The following is an 18402-nucleotide window of genomic DNA, read 5'->3' on the forward strand; positions in this document are numbered from 1 at the left end:
CATATCTTAAAATTAAAAATGTCATAATTTCTTGTGAACACCTAAAATGACAATAGTGTCATATTTTTTTACTCATTTGATGGGGCTTTAATTCAAACACCTAGGAAGTATTTTACTCATTTGATTCCTTCCGAATTAATGGGGCTTTTTAATCCAAACTACTTTAACCACAAAAACGAATAAAAATATCCAGTTCCACTTTCCCAAATTCAATTATTGGTGGACTATGTCACTATATATATACTAACTCAAGTAATTCCAATTCGCTACGTTCTTTTCTTCGACATAAAACAAAGCAACAAAGAAAAGAGTGGAAAAAAAATGCTACTAATTCTTGGTGTTTCAATCTTACTATTAATCTCAGACACTCAAACAACATGCCATTGCCATCCAATATTCCCCATCAAAGAAGCCACAATCCAACAACTGCAATCTGCCTTCCACCACAACAACCTCACATCGAAGCAGCTCGTCCAATTCTACCTCTCAGAAATCGCGAGGCTCAATCCGCTGCTGAAAGGCGTCGTAGAAGTGAATCCGGATGCAATTTCTCTAGCAGAGAGAGCTGATGAGGAGAGAGAAAGGAAGAGGCGGCGTGGTGAAGAGAGAGAAGGCTCGCTGCCTCCGTTGCACGGCATCCCAGTCTTGCTCAAAGATAACATTGCCACTAAAGATAAGCTCAACACCACCGCCGGATCCTACGCGCTGCTGGGCTCCGTCGTTCGCCGCGACGCCGGCGTCGTGGCGAAACTGCGGAAGGCGGGGGCGATCGTGTTGGGGAAGGCTAGCTTGAGTGAGTGGGCCAATTTTCGATCCTTGGTTGCTCCCAATGGTTGGAGTGGAAGAGGGGGCCAAGGAAAGGTAATTTTTTATATATTGTTTCATAATTCTTTATTTTTCGGGGTTTTGACAAAAAAATCATGAACTGATTTGATATTGCATTTTTAATTTTAATTTTTTAAGTGTGATGAATTAAATCTCCCCTTTTCACTTCTTACAATTTTGTCCCCTCAATTTTTTTTGGGTCACCAAAGTGCTGAGTTGAAGCTTAGATGGATTAATAAAAAACGATTCTCACAATGTTATTTTTGTGAGGTCTAAACGATGCTGTTTCATACAATTTTAAACATATATATACTTTTTTTCAAATTATAAAGGAATAATTTCCAATATTCAACAATTTTACAAGGTGAACTAATCCGCATAAGCTCTAACTTAGCAATTTGATGACCAAAAATAAGTAAAAGAATGAAATTGCAAAAATTAAAAAATGATAATTTAATTCGCCAAATTTAAAATTTTGAATTAAAATTACAATTTCAAAATAATTTATGATTTTATTCGTCAAACCCTCATTTTTCTCGTAGATATGGTTAATGATGAGTTGAATTATGGTTTATGATTGTCTTGATTGCTTAATCCATACGGCATGAGTTAAGATCCTTTATTCCAATGTTTATTACTCCATTGGTCGTTCAGATAGTCCACATTATTTTTAGTAATTACGAAAATACAATTAATGCTTTTTGAAAATGTAATTTATATGTAATTATTCAACTTTGTCTTTATTTATTGCTTCACATATCATCTTGACAAATACATAAGATTATGTTTTGTTAGTTCTGGGCAAAGTAATATGATCGTAGCTAATTGAAGTGACAAATTAACATTATCGTAATTAGTTGAAGTAACATATACATCCTACTACGCTGTTTAGTACATCGATCACTAAGGTGATTGGTACGATAGAATGGAGGTGGGAATGGAATGGTGATTCCTACCTTCATTTCATTCCTTTGCTTGGTATGTTCTTTTTGAAGGAATCACCATTCCATTTGGAATCATCATTCCTACATCTATGGGAATGGTCATTCCTTCCATCTAACATGGTATTAGCCATTTCATTACATTCTTAAATAATCTAAATTTAAGTTTTAACATGTATATTTGTATAAAACATGCATTATTATTATTATTATTCAAAATATAAAAAATATTTTTTCAATTAAAAATACATATTTTTTAAAATAAAATATTATCAACTTTAAATAAGCAATAGTCTAATATATATATTACATCCACAAAATTACCATTTTAATTTAAATTTTTGCAAATGTTCTTCATGAAATACATCAATAAACTATTATCTACTCAATTATATTTATAATTTTTATACTTTTAAAGTGATGTAAAAGGTAATTTAATAAAATAAAATAATTTCATTCAATTCCTAAACTTTATTCCTAGCTACCAATTATATATATAAATTAATTTTTTATCATAGAAATTAAATTAAACAAAGAATGACAATTCCATTCATTTGGTATTCCTTGTGCATACCAAGCATATGAATCACCTAAGATTTGTCATTCATTTCCCACATTCATTCCATTCTATTCCACCCTTATTCCATTCCATCATACCAATCACCTCCTAAAGTTATGTACACATAGTCTATCTTAACACTAATTCATGAGCTATTGACAACCGTGTAAAAATATAAAATAATTGAAAATTTGTATATTCAAGGACATAGCATTTATTTCTATACAAAACTAAAATTTGATGAAAGTTCGTCTATTCAACCGATGTGCAGAACCCGTACGTTCTATCAGCCGATCCTTGTGGCTCAAGCAGCGGCTCAGCGATATCCGTGGCCGCAAACATGGCGGCCGTTTCGCTAGGAACCGAGACCGATGGTTCGATCCTATGCCCATCTAGCTCCAACGCCGTAGTCGGCATCAAGCCGACTGTTGGCCTCACCAGTCGAGCTGGAGTGGTTCCGCTTAGTCCTAGACAGGACTCAGTCGGGTGCGTATATATGTCCCAACGTCACAACCAACAAAAACTCTGTTTTTTGCTCTGTAGTTTGATATATGTCTATGGCTTTGGACAAAACTAGTCCAATGTGTAGGACTGTATCGGATGCGGTTTATCTTCTTGATGTGATCGTGGGCCCAGACCCCGGAGATGATGTAGCCACCGCGAGGGCTTCAAAATACATCCCTCGTGGTGGCTACGCACAGTTTCTGAAGCCGGACGGCCTCAGGGGGAAGAGGCTCGGGATAGTGAGGGATCCATTGCTCACCTTTGGTGACGAGGTTGTCGCCCGAACATTTGAGCGCCATCTTGCTACCTTAAGGTAACTGTCGAAGCCACTCTTTCTGTCCCACATCGACTTGGTAAAATTCTTGATTTCAATGTATAAGGTACATTCTCCCTTTGTAAGGCCTTTTAAGGGGAAGATAAGTCCGATTCTGATTGTAACGGAAAAACAGCAGACGATTTGAAATACCTCGACTAATTTTTAAGAATAGGTTTTGAAAATGCTGCATCAATTTGATTGTTGAATGCAGGAAGAAAGGAGCAGTGTTGGTAGACAATTTGGACAATGCCAACATCACCAAAGTCTTTTCTGATGAAAATGGTGAACTGATAGCTTTGTTAGCAGAATTCAAGATAGCCTTGAATTATTACTTGGGTGAATTAGTGACTTCCCCAGTTCGATCCTTGTTGGATGTGATCAGATTCAATGAGAAGAACTCTGATTTGGTAAGAAAAGAATTGTGTCAAGTTATATTTTTTTAAGGTTTAATTGGTTATAAATTCATAAAATTAGTAGTAAATTTTGATTTTTTATCATATCCTATAAAGTTGGTGAATAAATATATGAACTCTGATGATGTCCAAATTTCCATAAAATTAAGATTCTGGCAAAATCGAAACCGGCGTGACATTGGAATTTTTAGAAACCTAACCCAACATCTAAACATTCCAATTTCACACCAGTTTCGATGTGACCGGAATCTTTAATTTTGGGGAAATTTCTAAAATTGTTAAAAGTTCCTGTACTCACCAAAAATTGAAATTTAGTTTATGAATTTACAGATAATTAACCCCTTTTATAATTAGTATCGATGGGTTGCTTGATTATAACTTATGTTGCAGGAAATGATAAAAGAATATGGACAAGAACTTTTCTTGGCAGCTGAAGCAACAAATGGGGTAGAAAAGGAAGTTCTGAGGAATCTGAGCCGGCTGTCAGAATTCGGGTTGGTGAAGACGATGAAGGAGAAGAAGCTTGATGCATTGATTGGTGGAGGGGACATTTCTGTGGTTCTTGCAATAGGTGGATTTCCTGGGATTAGTGTTCCTGCTGCTTATGATAGCAAAGGAGTGCCTGTTGGGATAGTTTTTGGTGGGCTCAAGGGTGCTGAGCCTACTTTGATTGAGATTGCTTATGGATTTGAGCAAGCAACCAAGATTCGAAAGCCTCCCACATTTCTACCTTGAGCTAGATTCTGTTGTTTAGATAAACTGCATGCATTGGGATAATCTTGAACGTTTCGAAAGATGTGGGCTTCTTGATTAATTATGTGCAGGAGTTGGTAATAAAAAGTCTTTTTTGTTTGATAAATTTTAATACAGTTAACACCAATAGATCATTTTAGGGTCAGGATCTCTTAGACGAGTTGTGATTTGAATTCAAATATTATATATGTAATTTATTAAATTAAGATTTTATTAAAAAGGAAGAAAAACAGCAAAGAACCTAAACCCTTGAAAGAGAAAACTCTTATCGTCGAGCTGCCAATAGGACCCGACCGTTTGAACCCCAGCATTGAGCGCACCTAAATACTGTAAAAAGGTTTAAACGACGCCCCAAACAAACACTCCAAGAGCCACAACCACAGACCATCATCCCAAACAATTACGAGCAACCTCACGAGTTGCTTCACCAAAAACCAAAAAAACCTAACTCCTGATAGTGCGAACATGACTATGCGTAGACATGTCTCTAGAAACCGCATGGCTAATGACATCGATAACAGACGGCCACCAACCTTCCACCCGATCATTGTTAGCCATGATATCAGCAGGCTGATTTCCCTCTCTAAAGATATGAGTGACAATCAATCGGAACTTTTTAAGAAGATGAAGAGAGTTGTTCCAAGAAGCATAGAAACGCCAAGGAACATCTAAGGAGCGCGTCTCCAGCAACCGGACCACATACATGGAGTCCGACTCAATCCAAAGATAATACCACTGTCTATCATGAGCCAGATTAATAGCAGTGATGACTGCTAAAAGCTCAGCTTCAAACGAAAAACCAACCCCTTTAATGTGATAACAGCCACGAACAACCGCATGATGATCCCTGAAAACGCCGCCCGCGGCAATGTTCCCCGGCGCCCCCAAAGCAGATCCGTCCGTGTTGACTTTCATCCAGGGAGCAACCGGAGGCCACCAATGCACATCAACCATGCGAGGAGGGGGGCTGATCGGCTGCCAACCCCGATCGATCTGGTGATTAAATAATCCTGCCAAGTGTTGTTAATAGTCCCAAGATTTTTGAAATTACCATCGAGCTCTTTAAAAAAAGGTTTGACAAAAACTAAAATCCGACGAGCATCAAAGGCCACATCATCGAAGATCTTAGAGTTCCGACACTCCCAAATCTTCCAAATAATAGAGATCATCCCCGCTTTCCAGAACGAGAGAATTTGAGGGCTAAGGGTCGTCGTCCACGCCTTATTATATATGTAATTGAATGTGTGTGATTCCAAATAAAATTACTCTAAGGGGGGTGTATTCGTTGTGGATTTCCACAGACTTTAAAAAGTCAATGGAATTTAAATTCCATGGAATTCACATAGATTCCAGATGACTTTCAAAGAATTCGTGGTTGGATTTCACCCCGATTTTCACTGATTTTCGAAGACTTTACGGGACAATTCTGGAATTGAATTCCATGAAAACCAATGCCCGCTGAGTCCCAGCACCGCTGGATACGCAACGAGCGCTGGATACCCAACGATCGCTGGGTTCCAGCGAGCGCTGGAGACCCAGCGATCGCTAGGGTCCAGCGGCCGCTGCTCTTATACTCTACATTCTACCGTCAAATTATTATGATTATTTAAGAAGGGAAAAAGAAGTCAGTGTGATGATAGCTTTTCTGCCATCTCATCTTTACTATACACACATGCAAATTCTTGTATCAATTTTGGCGGCTCATCACAATCAATTACATATATTTTCTAGTAGTACATTAATTAATTAATTTATTTGATGCATGGTGATGGTGGAGGAGGAGGCATGGCTTTTGACAGCCACAGACAAGAAACCACTGCATTAATCCTTGTATGTTTTATCTTCATGTATCCACCGCATCTTGTTTTTTTTTTTTCCCAATAAATAGTTAGTAGTATTTAATTAATGGAGATGCTGTTTAATTAATGGAGCTGTTGTTTGGTTGATGCAGCGACCGTGGCGCTCCAACAATCGCTGGAATCTTTGCAACGGGCGCTGGGGTCCAGTAGCGGCCGTTGGCTTCTTGGCCGCGGGCGCTGGAACTCAGCGCTCGCTTAAAATTTCATGGATTTCAATTCTCGTGGTTCTTGGCCGGATTTCGTCGTGTGTATTTTTTGGATGAAATCCATGAAAGTCATTCCGGATTTTAAGTCAATGGAATAACGAATACACCTAGATTTGTATGGATTTTAAAAAGTCTTGAACGAATACACCCAGATTTATATGGACTTTTAAAAGTCTTGAACGAATACACCTAGATTTCTGCAGACTTTTAAAAGTCTTGAACGAATACACCCAGACTTTTAAAATCCATAGAAATCCATCAAATTCCACAACGAATACACCCCCTAAAACTAATAAAAGGGTTTCTTTAGATCCTATATTTGAAAAGGGTTTGAAATTCAAATATTATCGTATATTAATTGCAAAAGTGAGGTTAACAGAAAAATAATATGGGAAATAAGTTTTTATTATGGAGAGAAGCTGTCAAATTTGGGGGGGTTTCATTCAACCGTTATGACAATGGATTTAATTTCGTATTCTCAAAGTTTTTATGATATTATTTTCGGGTTTGATTCTATGAAAGTGAACGTTTGGTTCGATGGATAAGATAGATAAAATTAATAGAATTTTAGAATCATTAATAAATCACCCCAATTTTTGAATGATAAATGAATAATTAGAATATGAATATCTGTCACGAATTGAATCATACTAATCAAACACTTGATTAAGTTGAATTATTTTATGAATCATGTTTTTATAATCCAACAAGACACATTTCATATAATGATCGGAACACTTAAATCCCTAATAATCTACAACTTAATTTCCAAATTATGACATATATTCAAATTCAAATTCTTACCAAATTTATAAAAATCTTTTAGTTGTCAATGCACTCAATCCTGCCTGGGAGTCATAAATGCTAAAATGCATAATCCTAGGAAACCAGATCCAATTCTCTCCCAATATCATTAATTATTTATTAATGTCGATAAACTACAAAATTCCCAATAATCAAGTCATCCAAAAAAACCCACAAATTAAACCCCAATCCCTCGTTCACTATAAATTGCAAACCTTCTCTCAATAAATAATCACTGCAAATAAAAAAGTAAAAAAAAAAAAAAAAAAACCCACCAAATGGAGAAAACAATTATTTTCGCCTGCATTCTCCTCCTCTCAACATGCACCACACCAGCATTTTCAAAGTACTACCGCGAGAGCGAGGCGTACAAGCCGGTCCTGAAGAAGACACAGCTCCGTTTCTTCATCCACGACATCCTAAGCGGATCGAAGCCCTCGGCGGTTCGCATCGCCGCCCCGAACACGACCGCGTACGACACGGGCAATCCGACGCCGTTCGGGACCGTCTACGCCATCGACGACGTGCTGACGGAGGGGCCGGAGGCGACGTCGGCGGTGGTCGGAAATGCTCAGGGAATGTATCTGTCGTCGAGCCAGGGCAAGAATCTGACGCTGGTGATGTACGTGGATCTCGGCTTCACGGCGGGGAGGTTCAAGGGGAGCTCGCTGAGCGTGTTCTCGAGGAATCCGGTGACGGAGAGCCACCGTGAGATGGCGGTGGTCGGAGGCAGGGGGCGGTTCAGGCGGGCGCAGGGGACGGTGTTTGTGAAGACTCATTTCTTGAATTACACTAATGGGGATGCTGTGCTTCAGTATGATGTCGAGGTTGTTCATCCTTGAAGAGCTAGCTAGGGTTAGGGTTTCGGATTTGGTGTTTTTTTTTTTGGTTGGGGTTTGATTTGAAGGTTTTGAGTTTTTGTGACTTGTTTGTGGTGAATTGGATTTGATATTGGTGTATGGAAAATCAAGTTGCAAAGTTTGTTTTTCTATGATTTTTAATTCATAGTCTCTCACGAAAAAAATAAATAAATAAATATTATCAAAACCCCTGAACTATACTCGTTTTCTCAAAAATACCCTAAAAATTTAGAAATGTTCAATAAACCCTCAAACAATTATAAGTTTTTATCAAATATAACTGCATCTATTTTTCGGTCACCAGAAACGTGATGTGGCTCGCAAAATACTACAGTATAATTTATATTTTATTTTTTTAATGACATGGCAAAAACTACGTCGTTTCGTACCATATTATTTAAAGAAAAATTAATCCATACTGTGGCATCCGGTGAGCCACATCACGTTTTTGGTGACCAAAAAATAGATTTGAGATATATTTGATAAAATTTTGATAATTTGAGGGTTTAGAGAACATTTCAAAACTTTCAAGGTATTTTTGATATAGTAGATATAGTTCAGGAGTTTTGATGATATTGCCCAAAAAAAAATGAATTTATTAATATACTGAAAAACAAGCATACCTAGAAACGAACCCGACTTTCAAAATTAAAGGAATTGAAATCCTAAAAAAATAAACTAAATATCATAATTAAGGATTAAAACTGAATATTAGAAGGGTTGAACTAAAATCCTAAAAAAAAGAAAATAAAATACATATATATGCCAAGAAGGGGTAATTTTCTTCTATTTACCCCTAATTATTGCACGGAAAATTAATAAGGTAGAAGAATTTTTTTATAAATAGAAAGGAAAGATGAGAAGTTACATTTTGAGATGTCCCAAAAAGAAAGTTCACTTTTTTAATTAATATCATATAAACATATTATTTTATTAAACTAACCATATTTAATGTTTCACTTAAATGTTAATTAAAATGATGTGTGAAAATAATAAATAAAGGTATAAAAAATAAAAACATAAAATTAATAATTTTTAAAAGAAAATTAATTGAATTTTCTTAATATGTGTGAAAAGTGAAAAGGGACTAAAATGATAGGATGGAGGGAGTGTCGTTTTACTTGAACTCTGAAATGAGAGACACTTATTTAGGAATAAAATTGATTTCATGGGACGGAGGGAATACTTAAAAAAATAAAAACAATGAAGGGAGCATTTATGAGATCTCATCTTAAAGTTGTTAATTATAACCTTTTCCATTATCTTCTATATATGGTAATTGACTTTATAATTAGAAGGGGAGTTGATGGACAATAAATAAAAGTTTCATGTTGTCAGCATGTCTAATGTCTATACATTGTCATAGAGTTTCTTGAAGAATTATTCTTCGATAATCAACCCTTAAAATATTACAACTAGAATTATATATACACTAAGTCGCATCAATTAGTTAGTCTCTTATCTCCTAATACTTATCCTCCCTAAATTTCATTGAGAAACAGAGCTACAAAAATGTCAACTCTAAATCTTCTTTCAATTTTGATCATTCTTGTTTCAGCCATTAATGCCCAAACAAATGATCAAAATTCATGGGCGAAGAGAGTCGAGGGAGGAAATGAGGTAACAACCACTCTTCAATTCTATTTCCACGACAAATCGGGCGGCCCGAGCCCGACATCGGTGAGGATTGCTCAAGCAGCCCAAACCAACAACTCGTCAACTTTCTTCGGCGCCTTGGTGATGATCGATGATGCATTGACTATCGGACCCGATCCGTTGTCAAAGAATGTGGGCCGGGCCCGGGGCTTGTACGGGTCGGCCGGGCTAACGGAATTTAGCTTGATCATGGCCGTTAGCTACGTGTCGAATCTATGACGGTAGCTCGTTTAGCCTTCTTAGTATCAATGAGGAGACGAAATCGCCTCGGGAGATGGCCGTCGTGGGTGGAACCGGGCTTTTCCGGCTGGCCCGTGGCTATGTGATCGCACGAACCTATGCGGCCAATTCTACCGAGGGTGCTATTGTTGGCTACAATGTTACTCTTTACACGAAAACAATGTATCAATGATCGATACGACATACGAAATATATATATAAAAATATAGTAGTTTATAAGTTAAGGGGATGATAACAACTCATAAGATTCTATTCCCCATTTATTCTCATTGAATGTTTGTGCAAAATTGTAAACTTGCATATTTGTATTAATTTTGTTCCTGCCATCTCCATTTCTACTCCAATTAAAATGTATAGTACTATATGTCTATATGATAATCAAACGACATTGTTAATACGTAATTCGATCATATATACAATTTAATTTTAAAAAGATGTGTTATTTACTTGTAAATATTAATATAAAGATGACTGAATAAATCAAGTAAAAAGTAAGGAGGCAAGGCAACATGGCAACATGTATCTCGATTACCTTCGATCAGACCCAGGATTTGCGTTCCTATATTCATATATAATTGCATTACCTAATTAGAAAGCATTAGTTTTTCACCAATTGCACTTCTCAATTTGTTATCACATAAGGAGGCATTTACTTTGATTATATATATGATTGAGTATTTTTATCCTCAAAATTAGAATTTCCCCAATCTCACTTTCTCCATGGGATATAAATCAAACAAAATTAGTGTAAATGATAAAAATAATGGAAGATCTTGAGAGATCCCAAAATTTCAATCTATCAAAATAAATTAGGGATTAGTCTTACTATTTTTATCTATCAATGCTAATACTAAAAAATAAACGCCCCCTAATGGTTGGATTATTTAACTTGGCACAGTTAATTATATATAACACTCGATTTGTGATTCTAATAAAAGACTTTGCGCTATGATTAACAGTACCACTAGGCCATAGTAAACACATGCAATAAAATATAACTTCTCCAAGTAAAGTCTCTCATATTCCTTAGAGGACTTTCCTAGCTCAATAATCTACTTATATAAAAAAAAAAATACTCCAACTTGAAATTTTCAACTAATTAACATATTCCTCTTCTCCACATTATATAGTAGTACTCCATATCATTTTGCTATATACATTTGATTGAGAAAAACAAAGAGCTAAGCTAACAATGACAACTCTAAATCTCCTTTCAATTTTGATCTTTATTGTTTCATCCATTAATGCAGAAGTGGCTCATGCCCAACTCAATCATCAAAATTCATGGGCGAAGAGAGTAGAGAGAGGAAATGAGGTAACAACCACTCTCCAATTCTACTTCCACGACATACCTAGCGGGCCGAGCCCGACATCGATGAGAATAGCCGAAGCAGCCCAAACCAACAACTCGCCCACCTTTTTTGGAGCCCTGGTGATGATAGACGATCCGCTGACCGTTGGGCCCGACTCATCTTCGAGGATCGTGGGCCGGGCCCGGGGCCTATTCGGGTCGGCCGGGCTTAATGAGTTCAGCCTTATCATGGCCGTTAGCTATGTGTTTACCGATGGAATATACAATGGTAGCTCGTTTAGCCTTCTTAGTATCAACGAGGTGATGCGGCCGACCCGAGAGATGGCCGTTGTCGGTGGGACCGGGCTTTTCCGGATGGCCCGTGGGTATGCGGTTGCGCGAACGCACTCGATCGATGCCACGGGTGTTGCTATTGCTGGATACAATGTTACTATTGTTACGTATGATTACTCAAAGCGCACACACGAATAATAGTTGCGGAATTTTATTTTTTATTATTAATGAAATTTTTATTTGATGTTTTTGTTTATTAATCTTCCACTTTGAATATTCCAACAGTACCTTTATAAAATTTAATTTTTTTTCTTCAAGTATTAATAATTTCTAGTCGTCCCACCGAAGTTTTAAAATTTTGGAATTTCTCCCACTACAAAATAAAGTTGCTAATAGTGATTTGAGATTTGATAATTTATATTCGTGTCAGTAAAATTTAGTGGCGTTTGAAAATGTACCTATTACTGATTAGTTATATAATCAAATGTCATTAATTTTTGTGACATACATATCACTAGTGAATTCTTTTTTGTAGTGTCTATAGTGTGTATTAATGTAGATCTTTTGAGTTTTGAGTAACAAAAGTGTATAATAATATGTAGCATGCAAATTGATTGCAAATACGGAGAATTAAATTTGTGTTTAAATTCACTCCATTTTATATTAAGTGTTTGGTTCAACAATGAAAATAAATTATTAGCAAGGGATTCATTTGTTTTTTTTTCTCCGCTATTTTGAAGGGTAACAAATTGAGTTACCCTCAAATAAGAGTAATGATTAACTCTATTTTGACGGGTTTTTTTCCATGACCTATAGGCTTGCATATAGCAAAAAGCCAATGTTTCAAAAGCGGCAATATGTAAATAATTTATAGTATTTCCTTCATCCTTCAAATAACTTTTTAGTAGGGAGATGTGTTATTTGTGTGCGTGTGTTCGCCTACGTAGCGATAAGAGGTTAATGTCTTGGGTTCGAGTCCTTCATCGCGCGGTCTTTAAAATTTCTTTATTTACTTGTGTAATTTATCAAAAAAAAATGTATTATTTACTTTAAAATATAATACTAGCATTTATAATTTGTTAAGATGACTGAATAAATCAAATAAAAATAAAGAATAATTTATTTTTTTAATCACTTTTTTTTTTTAATTTATTCTCCTTTTGTCTCCAATGGGACACCAAGCTGTGCGAACTCCTGTTTGTGAACAGTGAGGTCTAGGGTTCAAACTCCACAGTTCTCCCTCCCCAAGTAATAAAAAAAATTAATAAATCAAGTAAAAAGTAGAATAGTAAAAAAAAACAAGATAAGTATATTGTACCATTATACGTGTACGATACTAATTAATTATGTACTGCATGTATTTAATAATATGTTGAGGCCAGTTGTCCAGTATATTCAATTATCATCTTGTCAACATGTTCGATTATCTTCTATCAGATCCAGGATTTGCGTTCCTAATATTCATATATAATTGCATCAAAAAAAAAAAAACTAATTAATTCAAAAAAAAAATTGCATTATCTAATTAGAAAGCATTAGTTTTTCACCAATTGTAATTCTCAATTCATATATCCCATAACTGTTGGATTATTTAATTTGGCACAGTTAATTATATACTATAACAAACTCGAGTTGTGATTCAAATTCACGACTTTCAGCTATGAATTAACAGTACCACTAGGCCATATATGTAGATACATGCAGTAAATCATTAATTCTAACCACCAAAAGAATTCGATTAAAATATCTCTTATATTCCTTCGAGGACTTTTCCTAGCTAGCTAGCTCAATAATCGACTTATAAAAAGAAAAATACTCCTCCTTGAAAATTTCAACTTATTAACATATCTCGTCTCCATATTATAGATTCCATATCATTTTGCTATATACATTTGATGGAGAAAAACAAAGAGCTAACAATGCCAACTCTAAATCTCCTTTCAATTTTAATCTTTATTGTTTCATCCATTAATGCAGGAGCGGCTCATGCCCAACTCAATCATCAAAATTCATGGGCGAAGAGAGTGGAGAGAGGAAATGAGGTAACAACCACTCTCCAATTCTACTTCCACAACATACCTAGCGGGCCGGGCCCAACATCGGTGAGGATAGCCGAAGCAGCCCAAACCAACCGCTCGCGCACTTTTTTCGGAGCTCTAATGATGATTGACGATCCGCTGACCGTGGGGCCCGACCCATCTTCGAGGATTATGGGTCGGGCCCAGGGCCTAATGGGGTCGGCCGGGCTTAACAAGTTCACCCTTATCATGGCCGTTAGTTATGTGTTTACCGACGGAATATACAATGGTAGCTCGTTTAGCCTTCTTAGTATCAACGAGGTGTTGCGGCCGGCTCAAGAGATGGCCGTCGTCGGTGGGACCGGGCTTTTCCGGCTGGCCCGTGGGTATGTGGTTGCGCGAACGCACTCGATCGATGCCATGAGTGTAGCTATTGTTGAATACAATGTTACAATTGTTACGTATGATTATTCAGAGCACCCACACGAGTGATGGTTATGGATTTCCATTTGATGTTTCTGTTTATTAATTTTCCACTTTGAATAATCATATAGTATCATTAGGAATTTAAATTTCTTTGTTTTCTTAGAAGGCATTTTCTTTGGAGGATTAATATTGATAGATAAAAATAGTAAAGATAATCTCTTTTTTTATTTAGATGAATTGAAACTTAATTTGAGATATTCTAAGGTCCTTAATTGATTATTTCTATCATTTAAGCTTAGTTTTGCTTGATTCTTATTCTATTAAAATAGTGAAATTGGAGAAATCCTATTATTTAAGATAAAAATACTCATGAATATTCATGCATTTTATCAATCACGTAAAGAAACCGGCGCCGGAATTATTTTAAAATTTTGGAATCTTTATATATATAAAAAGCAAAGTAAATGTAATTTAATTCAATTACAAGGGTGTAATTGGAATTGGAGTGAAAAAATATATATATATACCATGTTGATAAAACTACCGAAAATTAGCCTAAAAAAAAGAACTACCAAAAATTGTGATTAAGCAAAAAATTGCCCAACTTTCATCTTAGTATTTTTGTAAATTCAGTTTTAAATTTTAATTTCATCCTTTTTTTTCTCATTTTGTTGATAAAACATATTTTTCTCATTTTCATGAAATTATATTTTAGATAAAATATGCAATATACATCTTAAATAAAAGGTCATGAAATTACCTTTAATTTGATATATAGTATGTAGAAAAGAGAAATTAAATGAGCAAGTTGTAATAATTTAAAGTTTTAACATATTAAAAGTTTATATTTAAGAAGAGATATTTTCCTTAAAATGAGGAACCGTATTTTAACTCTTTTAAATTTTTTTAGAATTAATATTTTAAAATTTCAAATTATATATTTAAATTTTATTTATATTAAAAACATATTATTAATATTACATTATGTAATTATTATAAAATCGTATCATATTATAAATTACAATTATTTTAAGAAACACTAAGTAAATAATCTTATCCAACTAATTGAAAATTAAATTATTTTTAAAATTATAAATTACTATCTATGTACACGTACTTTCTCAAATTATCAGCCAATTAATTTTTTATATAAATCTTTCTTAAAATTGTATAAATCATTCTTAAACCATACTACGCATAAAAATAAAAAAGTGGATATTTTTTACACCAAATTCATAATGTTACATAGCAACTTCATACACAACTTATTTTATGCGATAAATCTGGTTCAATTTGTGTAACTATAGAAACTCACTATATAAGTGATACAATATCTATATATAGACACATGTTATATTTTTGTATAATTACATTTGTAATATTAAAATATTAGATCAGTTAGCAAAAACTGATTTTGGCATCGAATTTTAATTATTGCAGATTTTGCGCGAGTCTAAATTCAACGCGCATAGCGCATAAGATACACTAGTTTCTCTAAAGAGCTACGAGCTTATGTGTATTAAAATATCTTTGAGTAACAAAAGTGTGTAACTATATGTATTATGCTTAATTGATTTGCAAATATTATATTTGTATATAAACTCACTTAATTTTATACATTTAAGATCCTTTAAAACATGCTCACATTTCTGATCAATGTCAAAACCCTTACACTTTCAAATTCTTTCTCTGGGTACACCTTATAAACTAATTTATATTAATTTTACGAATAGTCTTCTAATATTTATGTAGTGAGTAATATTCTTATGAGACCAATTAAATACTTCAAGTTTGAAATCCACCAATACTTTGTAGATCAAGCCAGTCGCATCAAATTTTTCTAGCGTTACAATGGTTATGGCCTAAAGTTAAAGATTTTGGGTTCGAGTCCAACATGACGCGGTTTTTACATTTTTTATTTAATACTGTTAATTTATCAAAAAAATAAAAATTCCTATAATATTGTTTATTATAGGTTATACTCGTCATAAAATGAAATACGTAAGATTTCATAATCCCAAGAGTAATTTATCTTTCATTTGTGGTTTATATATACGTGCGTTTATTCTGTGCGCAATGAAAGTAGCAATTACGGATTCTCATAAGCAAAAAATAAAATTGTAATAACAATTATAATGTACTCTCTTCGTACACAAAAAAAATTTCATAAATTTTTTGTGCTCGTTCACAATTTTTTTTTCATAATCTTTTTTATCTTTGTCCATTGAAACATCTTCTTATAAGAAATAGACACGAATTTTAATAAAAGTTAGTTGAATTTTTTCAAGAGTAAACTAGTAAGATATTTTATGGACGGACGAAAATGAAAAATAGAAATATTTTGTAGACGAAAGAAGTATTTTATTAAAATTTGTATTGTACATAATGTGATAAATTTTTTCGTGAACAAAGATAATATTAATTAAATACAAAATCTTTAGGCGTGATAGATGGAAAGACCAACCTCATAATTATAAGAGTATTTTTTTCGTATCATATTAACCATCTTGTTAGTATGTACTATACTTTTCTTAACGTTTTTTTTAAGGGTGCGTCTGCTTTAATGAAAAAGGGTGGAATATATATTTTTCTCTTTTTTTACTTTTCTCAAAAGTTTTTTTAATAATTTTTTTTTCCTCAGGCATAAAAGAATTTTTTTTTCGGACGGTCCCTTTTTTTCACCTTTTCACTCTAATTCATGATAATATTATCACAAGTTATAGATGTGATAATATTTTCCCATGTTGTATATTTTTATGTTATTTCAAATTTTGAGGTATACACCCTCCGTCCCAATTCAATAGACCATATTTTCTTATTTTGACGTCTCAATTCAATCAATTTCTTAAACTGAAAAATCATACATACCAAACACCCTTACATAAATCATTATTTATCTACCACAAAATGTCTCACCGTAGCTTCCCCCTCCTTTTTGGGGATCATGTTTATTAAAGATGAAAATATTGGAAAATATTTTCACACGACTACCTAAACATAGTATTATCCAATATTGAAATAAAAATGAGTGAAAAGAAATTGTTCGACAAAATATTTTATTATATCCACAGAAAATTTTCTATAATGTGAAAATATATATTATTTCCTTCTTTTCCATCAAAAGAAAATTTTATTATAACATGTAAAATATAATGTGAAAATATATACTATTTTTTCTTCTTTTCCATCAAATGAAACGCAATCTAAAAAGTTCTATACTATTCAATTAAAAATTCCTCGAATATTAGCTGAGTCAACCAATTTTGCAAGAAAGAAAGTGGGAAACAGACCATTTTCCACCCTTAGAAAATAGACCAAAACACAAAAATTTCCATATTGTCTGCTTCTATTTTTTTTTCCTCCCTCTGAAGATTCTCCAATATCCCAACCATCATAGTAGTTTAACTGCTCCATCAAATAAAACCACATTTCCATGTGGCCCAATATACTTATACAAATCTCACCACCCATCAAACACAAAAAAAACTTTCCAAAAAATAAAAAATGGCAACTCAAAATCTAATCCCACTTCTAATCATTCTCGTCTCTGCCATTTTGGCTTGTGTTGAAGCTCAAACAAGCGATCAAACCTCATGGGCCAAGCGCAACGAAACCGAAAAAGAAGTGATCACAACGCTCCAATTCTACTTCCACGACGTCGTTAGTGGGCCCAACCCGACCGCGATTAGGATCGCCCAAGCCGCCTCGACCAACGCCTCCTCCTACCTCTTCGGGGCGCTCTGGATGATCGATGACCCGTTGACCGTGGGGCCCGGCCCGTCTTCCAAGCTCATTGGGCGGGCTCGGGGCCTCTATGGGTCGGTCGGGCAGACCGACTGGGGGCTGATCATGGCCCTTAGCTATGTGTTCACCGATGGCATATACGATGGTAGCTCGTTTAGCCTTCTAGGTTTCAACCCGGTCATGAAGTCGGGCCGGGAGATGGCCGTGGTCGGTGGCACCGGGCTTTTCCGGCTGGCCCGGGGGTACGCCATCGCGAATACCTACCAGGCTAATGCTAACGGGGATGCTATTGTTGGATACAATGTTACTATTGTTACTTATGTTTAAGATTAGTTGATGACATGCTTTATTGTATTTGATTATCATAGATCTGGTTGTGAATTCAAGAACATTGATTTTTGAATTTTTAGATCTGATTAAACGAAGTCTAAAAGTTCTATACTATTCAACAAAAAATTCCTCGCATATTAGCTGAGTTAACCAAATTTTGCAAGTAAGAAAGTGGGAAATAGATTCCACCCTTAGAAAATACACCAAAACACAAAAATTTCCATATTTGTCTGCTTCTATTTTCTTCTCCCTCCTCTAAGATTCTCCAATCCCATGTTCCCAACCATCATGGTAGTTTAACTGCTCCATCAAATAAAACGACATTTCCATGTGTGGCCCAATACTTATACAAATCTCACCACT

At 34.8% G+C, this 18402-nt stretch overlaps 5 protein-coding genes and 1 pseudogene across 5 annotated transcripts; all 6 read left to right on the forward strand.

Moving 5' to 3' along the window:
• Window positions 1–110: 110 nt before the first annotated feature.
• On the forward strand, window positions 111–4417 carry LOC131005599 (probable amidase At4g34880). Its single transcript, XM_057932610.1, has 5 exons — window positions 111–861; window positions 2597–2811; window positions 2903–3142; window positions 3357–3552; window positions 3949–4417. The coding sequence occupies exons 1-5, from the start codon at window positions 322–324 to the stop codon at window positions 4291–4293; spliced, it is 1536 nt and encodes a 511-aa protein (XP_057788593.1). The 5' UTR covers window positions 111–321; the 3' UTR covers window positions 4294–4417.
• A 2867-nt stretch (window positions 4418–7284) lies between these two features.
• LOC131005600 (dirigent protein 4-like) lies at window positions 7285–8181 on the forward strand. The gene has a single exon (XM_057932611.1). The coding sequence runs from the start codon at window positions 7459–7461 to the stop codon at window positions 8020–8022; it is 564 nt and encodes a 187-aa protein (XP_057788594.1). The 5' UTR covers window positions 7285–7458; the 3' UTR covers window positions 8023–8181.
• A 1329-nt stretch (window positions 8182–9510) lies between these two features.
• Window positions 9511–10261, forward strand: LOC131005601 (dirigent protein 23-like; annotated as a pseudogene).
• Window positions 10262–11098: 837 nt separating this feature from the next.
• On the forward strand, window positions 11099–11781 carry LOC131005602 (dirigent protein 23-like). The gene has a single exon (XM_057932612.1). It carries the CDS (start codon window positions 11129–11131, stop codon window positions 11717–11719), a length of 591 nt encoding a protein of 196 aa, XP_057788595.1. The 5' UTR covers window positions 11099–11128; the 3' UTR covers window positions 11720–11781.
• A 1590-nt stretch (window positions 11782–13371) lies between these two features.
• On the forward strand, window positions 13372–14103 carry LOC131005603 (dirigent protein 23-like). Its single transcript, XM_057932613.1, has one exon. The coding sequence runs from the start codon at window positions 13417–13419 to the stop codon at window positions 14029–14031; it is 615 nt and encodes a 204-aa protein (XP_057788596.1). The 5' UTR covers window positions 13372–13416; the 3' UTR covers window positions 14032–14103.
• A 3202-nt stretch (window positions 14104–17305) lies between these two features.
• LOC131005604 (dirigent protein 23-like) lies at window positions 17306–18118 on the forward strand. Its single transcript, XM_057932614.1, has one exon. It carries the CDS (start codon window positions 17470–17472, stop codon window positions 18034–18036), a length of 567 nt encoding a protein of 188 aa, XP_057788597.1. The 5' UTR covers window positions 17306–17469; the 3' UTR covers window positions 18037–18118.
• The last annotated feature ends 284 nt before the right edge of the window (window positions 18119–18402 follow it).

The sequence above is a fragment of the Salvia miltiorrhiza genome, chromosome 1 (assembly GCF_028751815.1).
Source record: "Salvia miltiorrhiza cultivar Shanhuang (shh) chromosome 1, IMPLAD_Smil_shh, whole genome shotgun sequence".
Classification (NCBI taxonomy): domain Eukaryota; kingdom Viridiplantae; phylum Streptophyta; class Magnoliopsida; order Lamiales; family Lamiaceae; genus Salvia; species Salvia miltiorrhiza.

What these genes read in the sequence shown, in the direction of transcription:
- LOC131005599 (XM_057932610.1), top strand. Translation starts at nt 322, where the DNA reads ATGCTACTAATTCTTGGTGTTTCAATCTTACTATTAATCTCAGACACT. An exon ending in CCTAGACAGGACTCAGTCGG is followed by an intron (nt 2,812 to 2,902) that starts GTGCGTATATAT and finishes GGACAAAACTAG; the next exon opens with TCCAATGTGTAGGACTGTAT. An exon ending in ATGAGAAGAACTCTGATTTG is followed by an intron (nt 3,553 to 3,948) that starts GTAAGAAAAGAA and finishes CTTATGTTGCAG; the next exon opens with GAAATGATAAAAGAATATGG.
- LOC131005600 (XM_057932611.1), top strand. Translation starts at nt 7,459, where the DNA reads ATGGAGAAAACAATTATTTTCGCCTGCATTCTCCTCCTCTCAACATGC.
- LOC131005602 (XM_057932612.1), top strand. Translation starts at nt 11,129, where the DNA reads ATGACAACTCTAAATCTCCTTTCAATTTTGATCTTTATTGTTTCATCC.
- LOC131005603 (XM_057932613.1), top strand. Translation starts at nt 13,417, where the DNA reads ATGGAGAAAAACAAAGAGCTAACAATGCCAACTCTAAATCTCCTTTCA.
- LOC131005604 (XM_057932614.1), top strand. Translation starts at nt 17,470, where the DNA reads ATGGCAACTCAAAATCTAATCCCACTTCTAATCATTCTCGTCTCTGCC.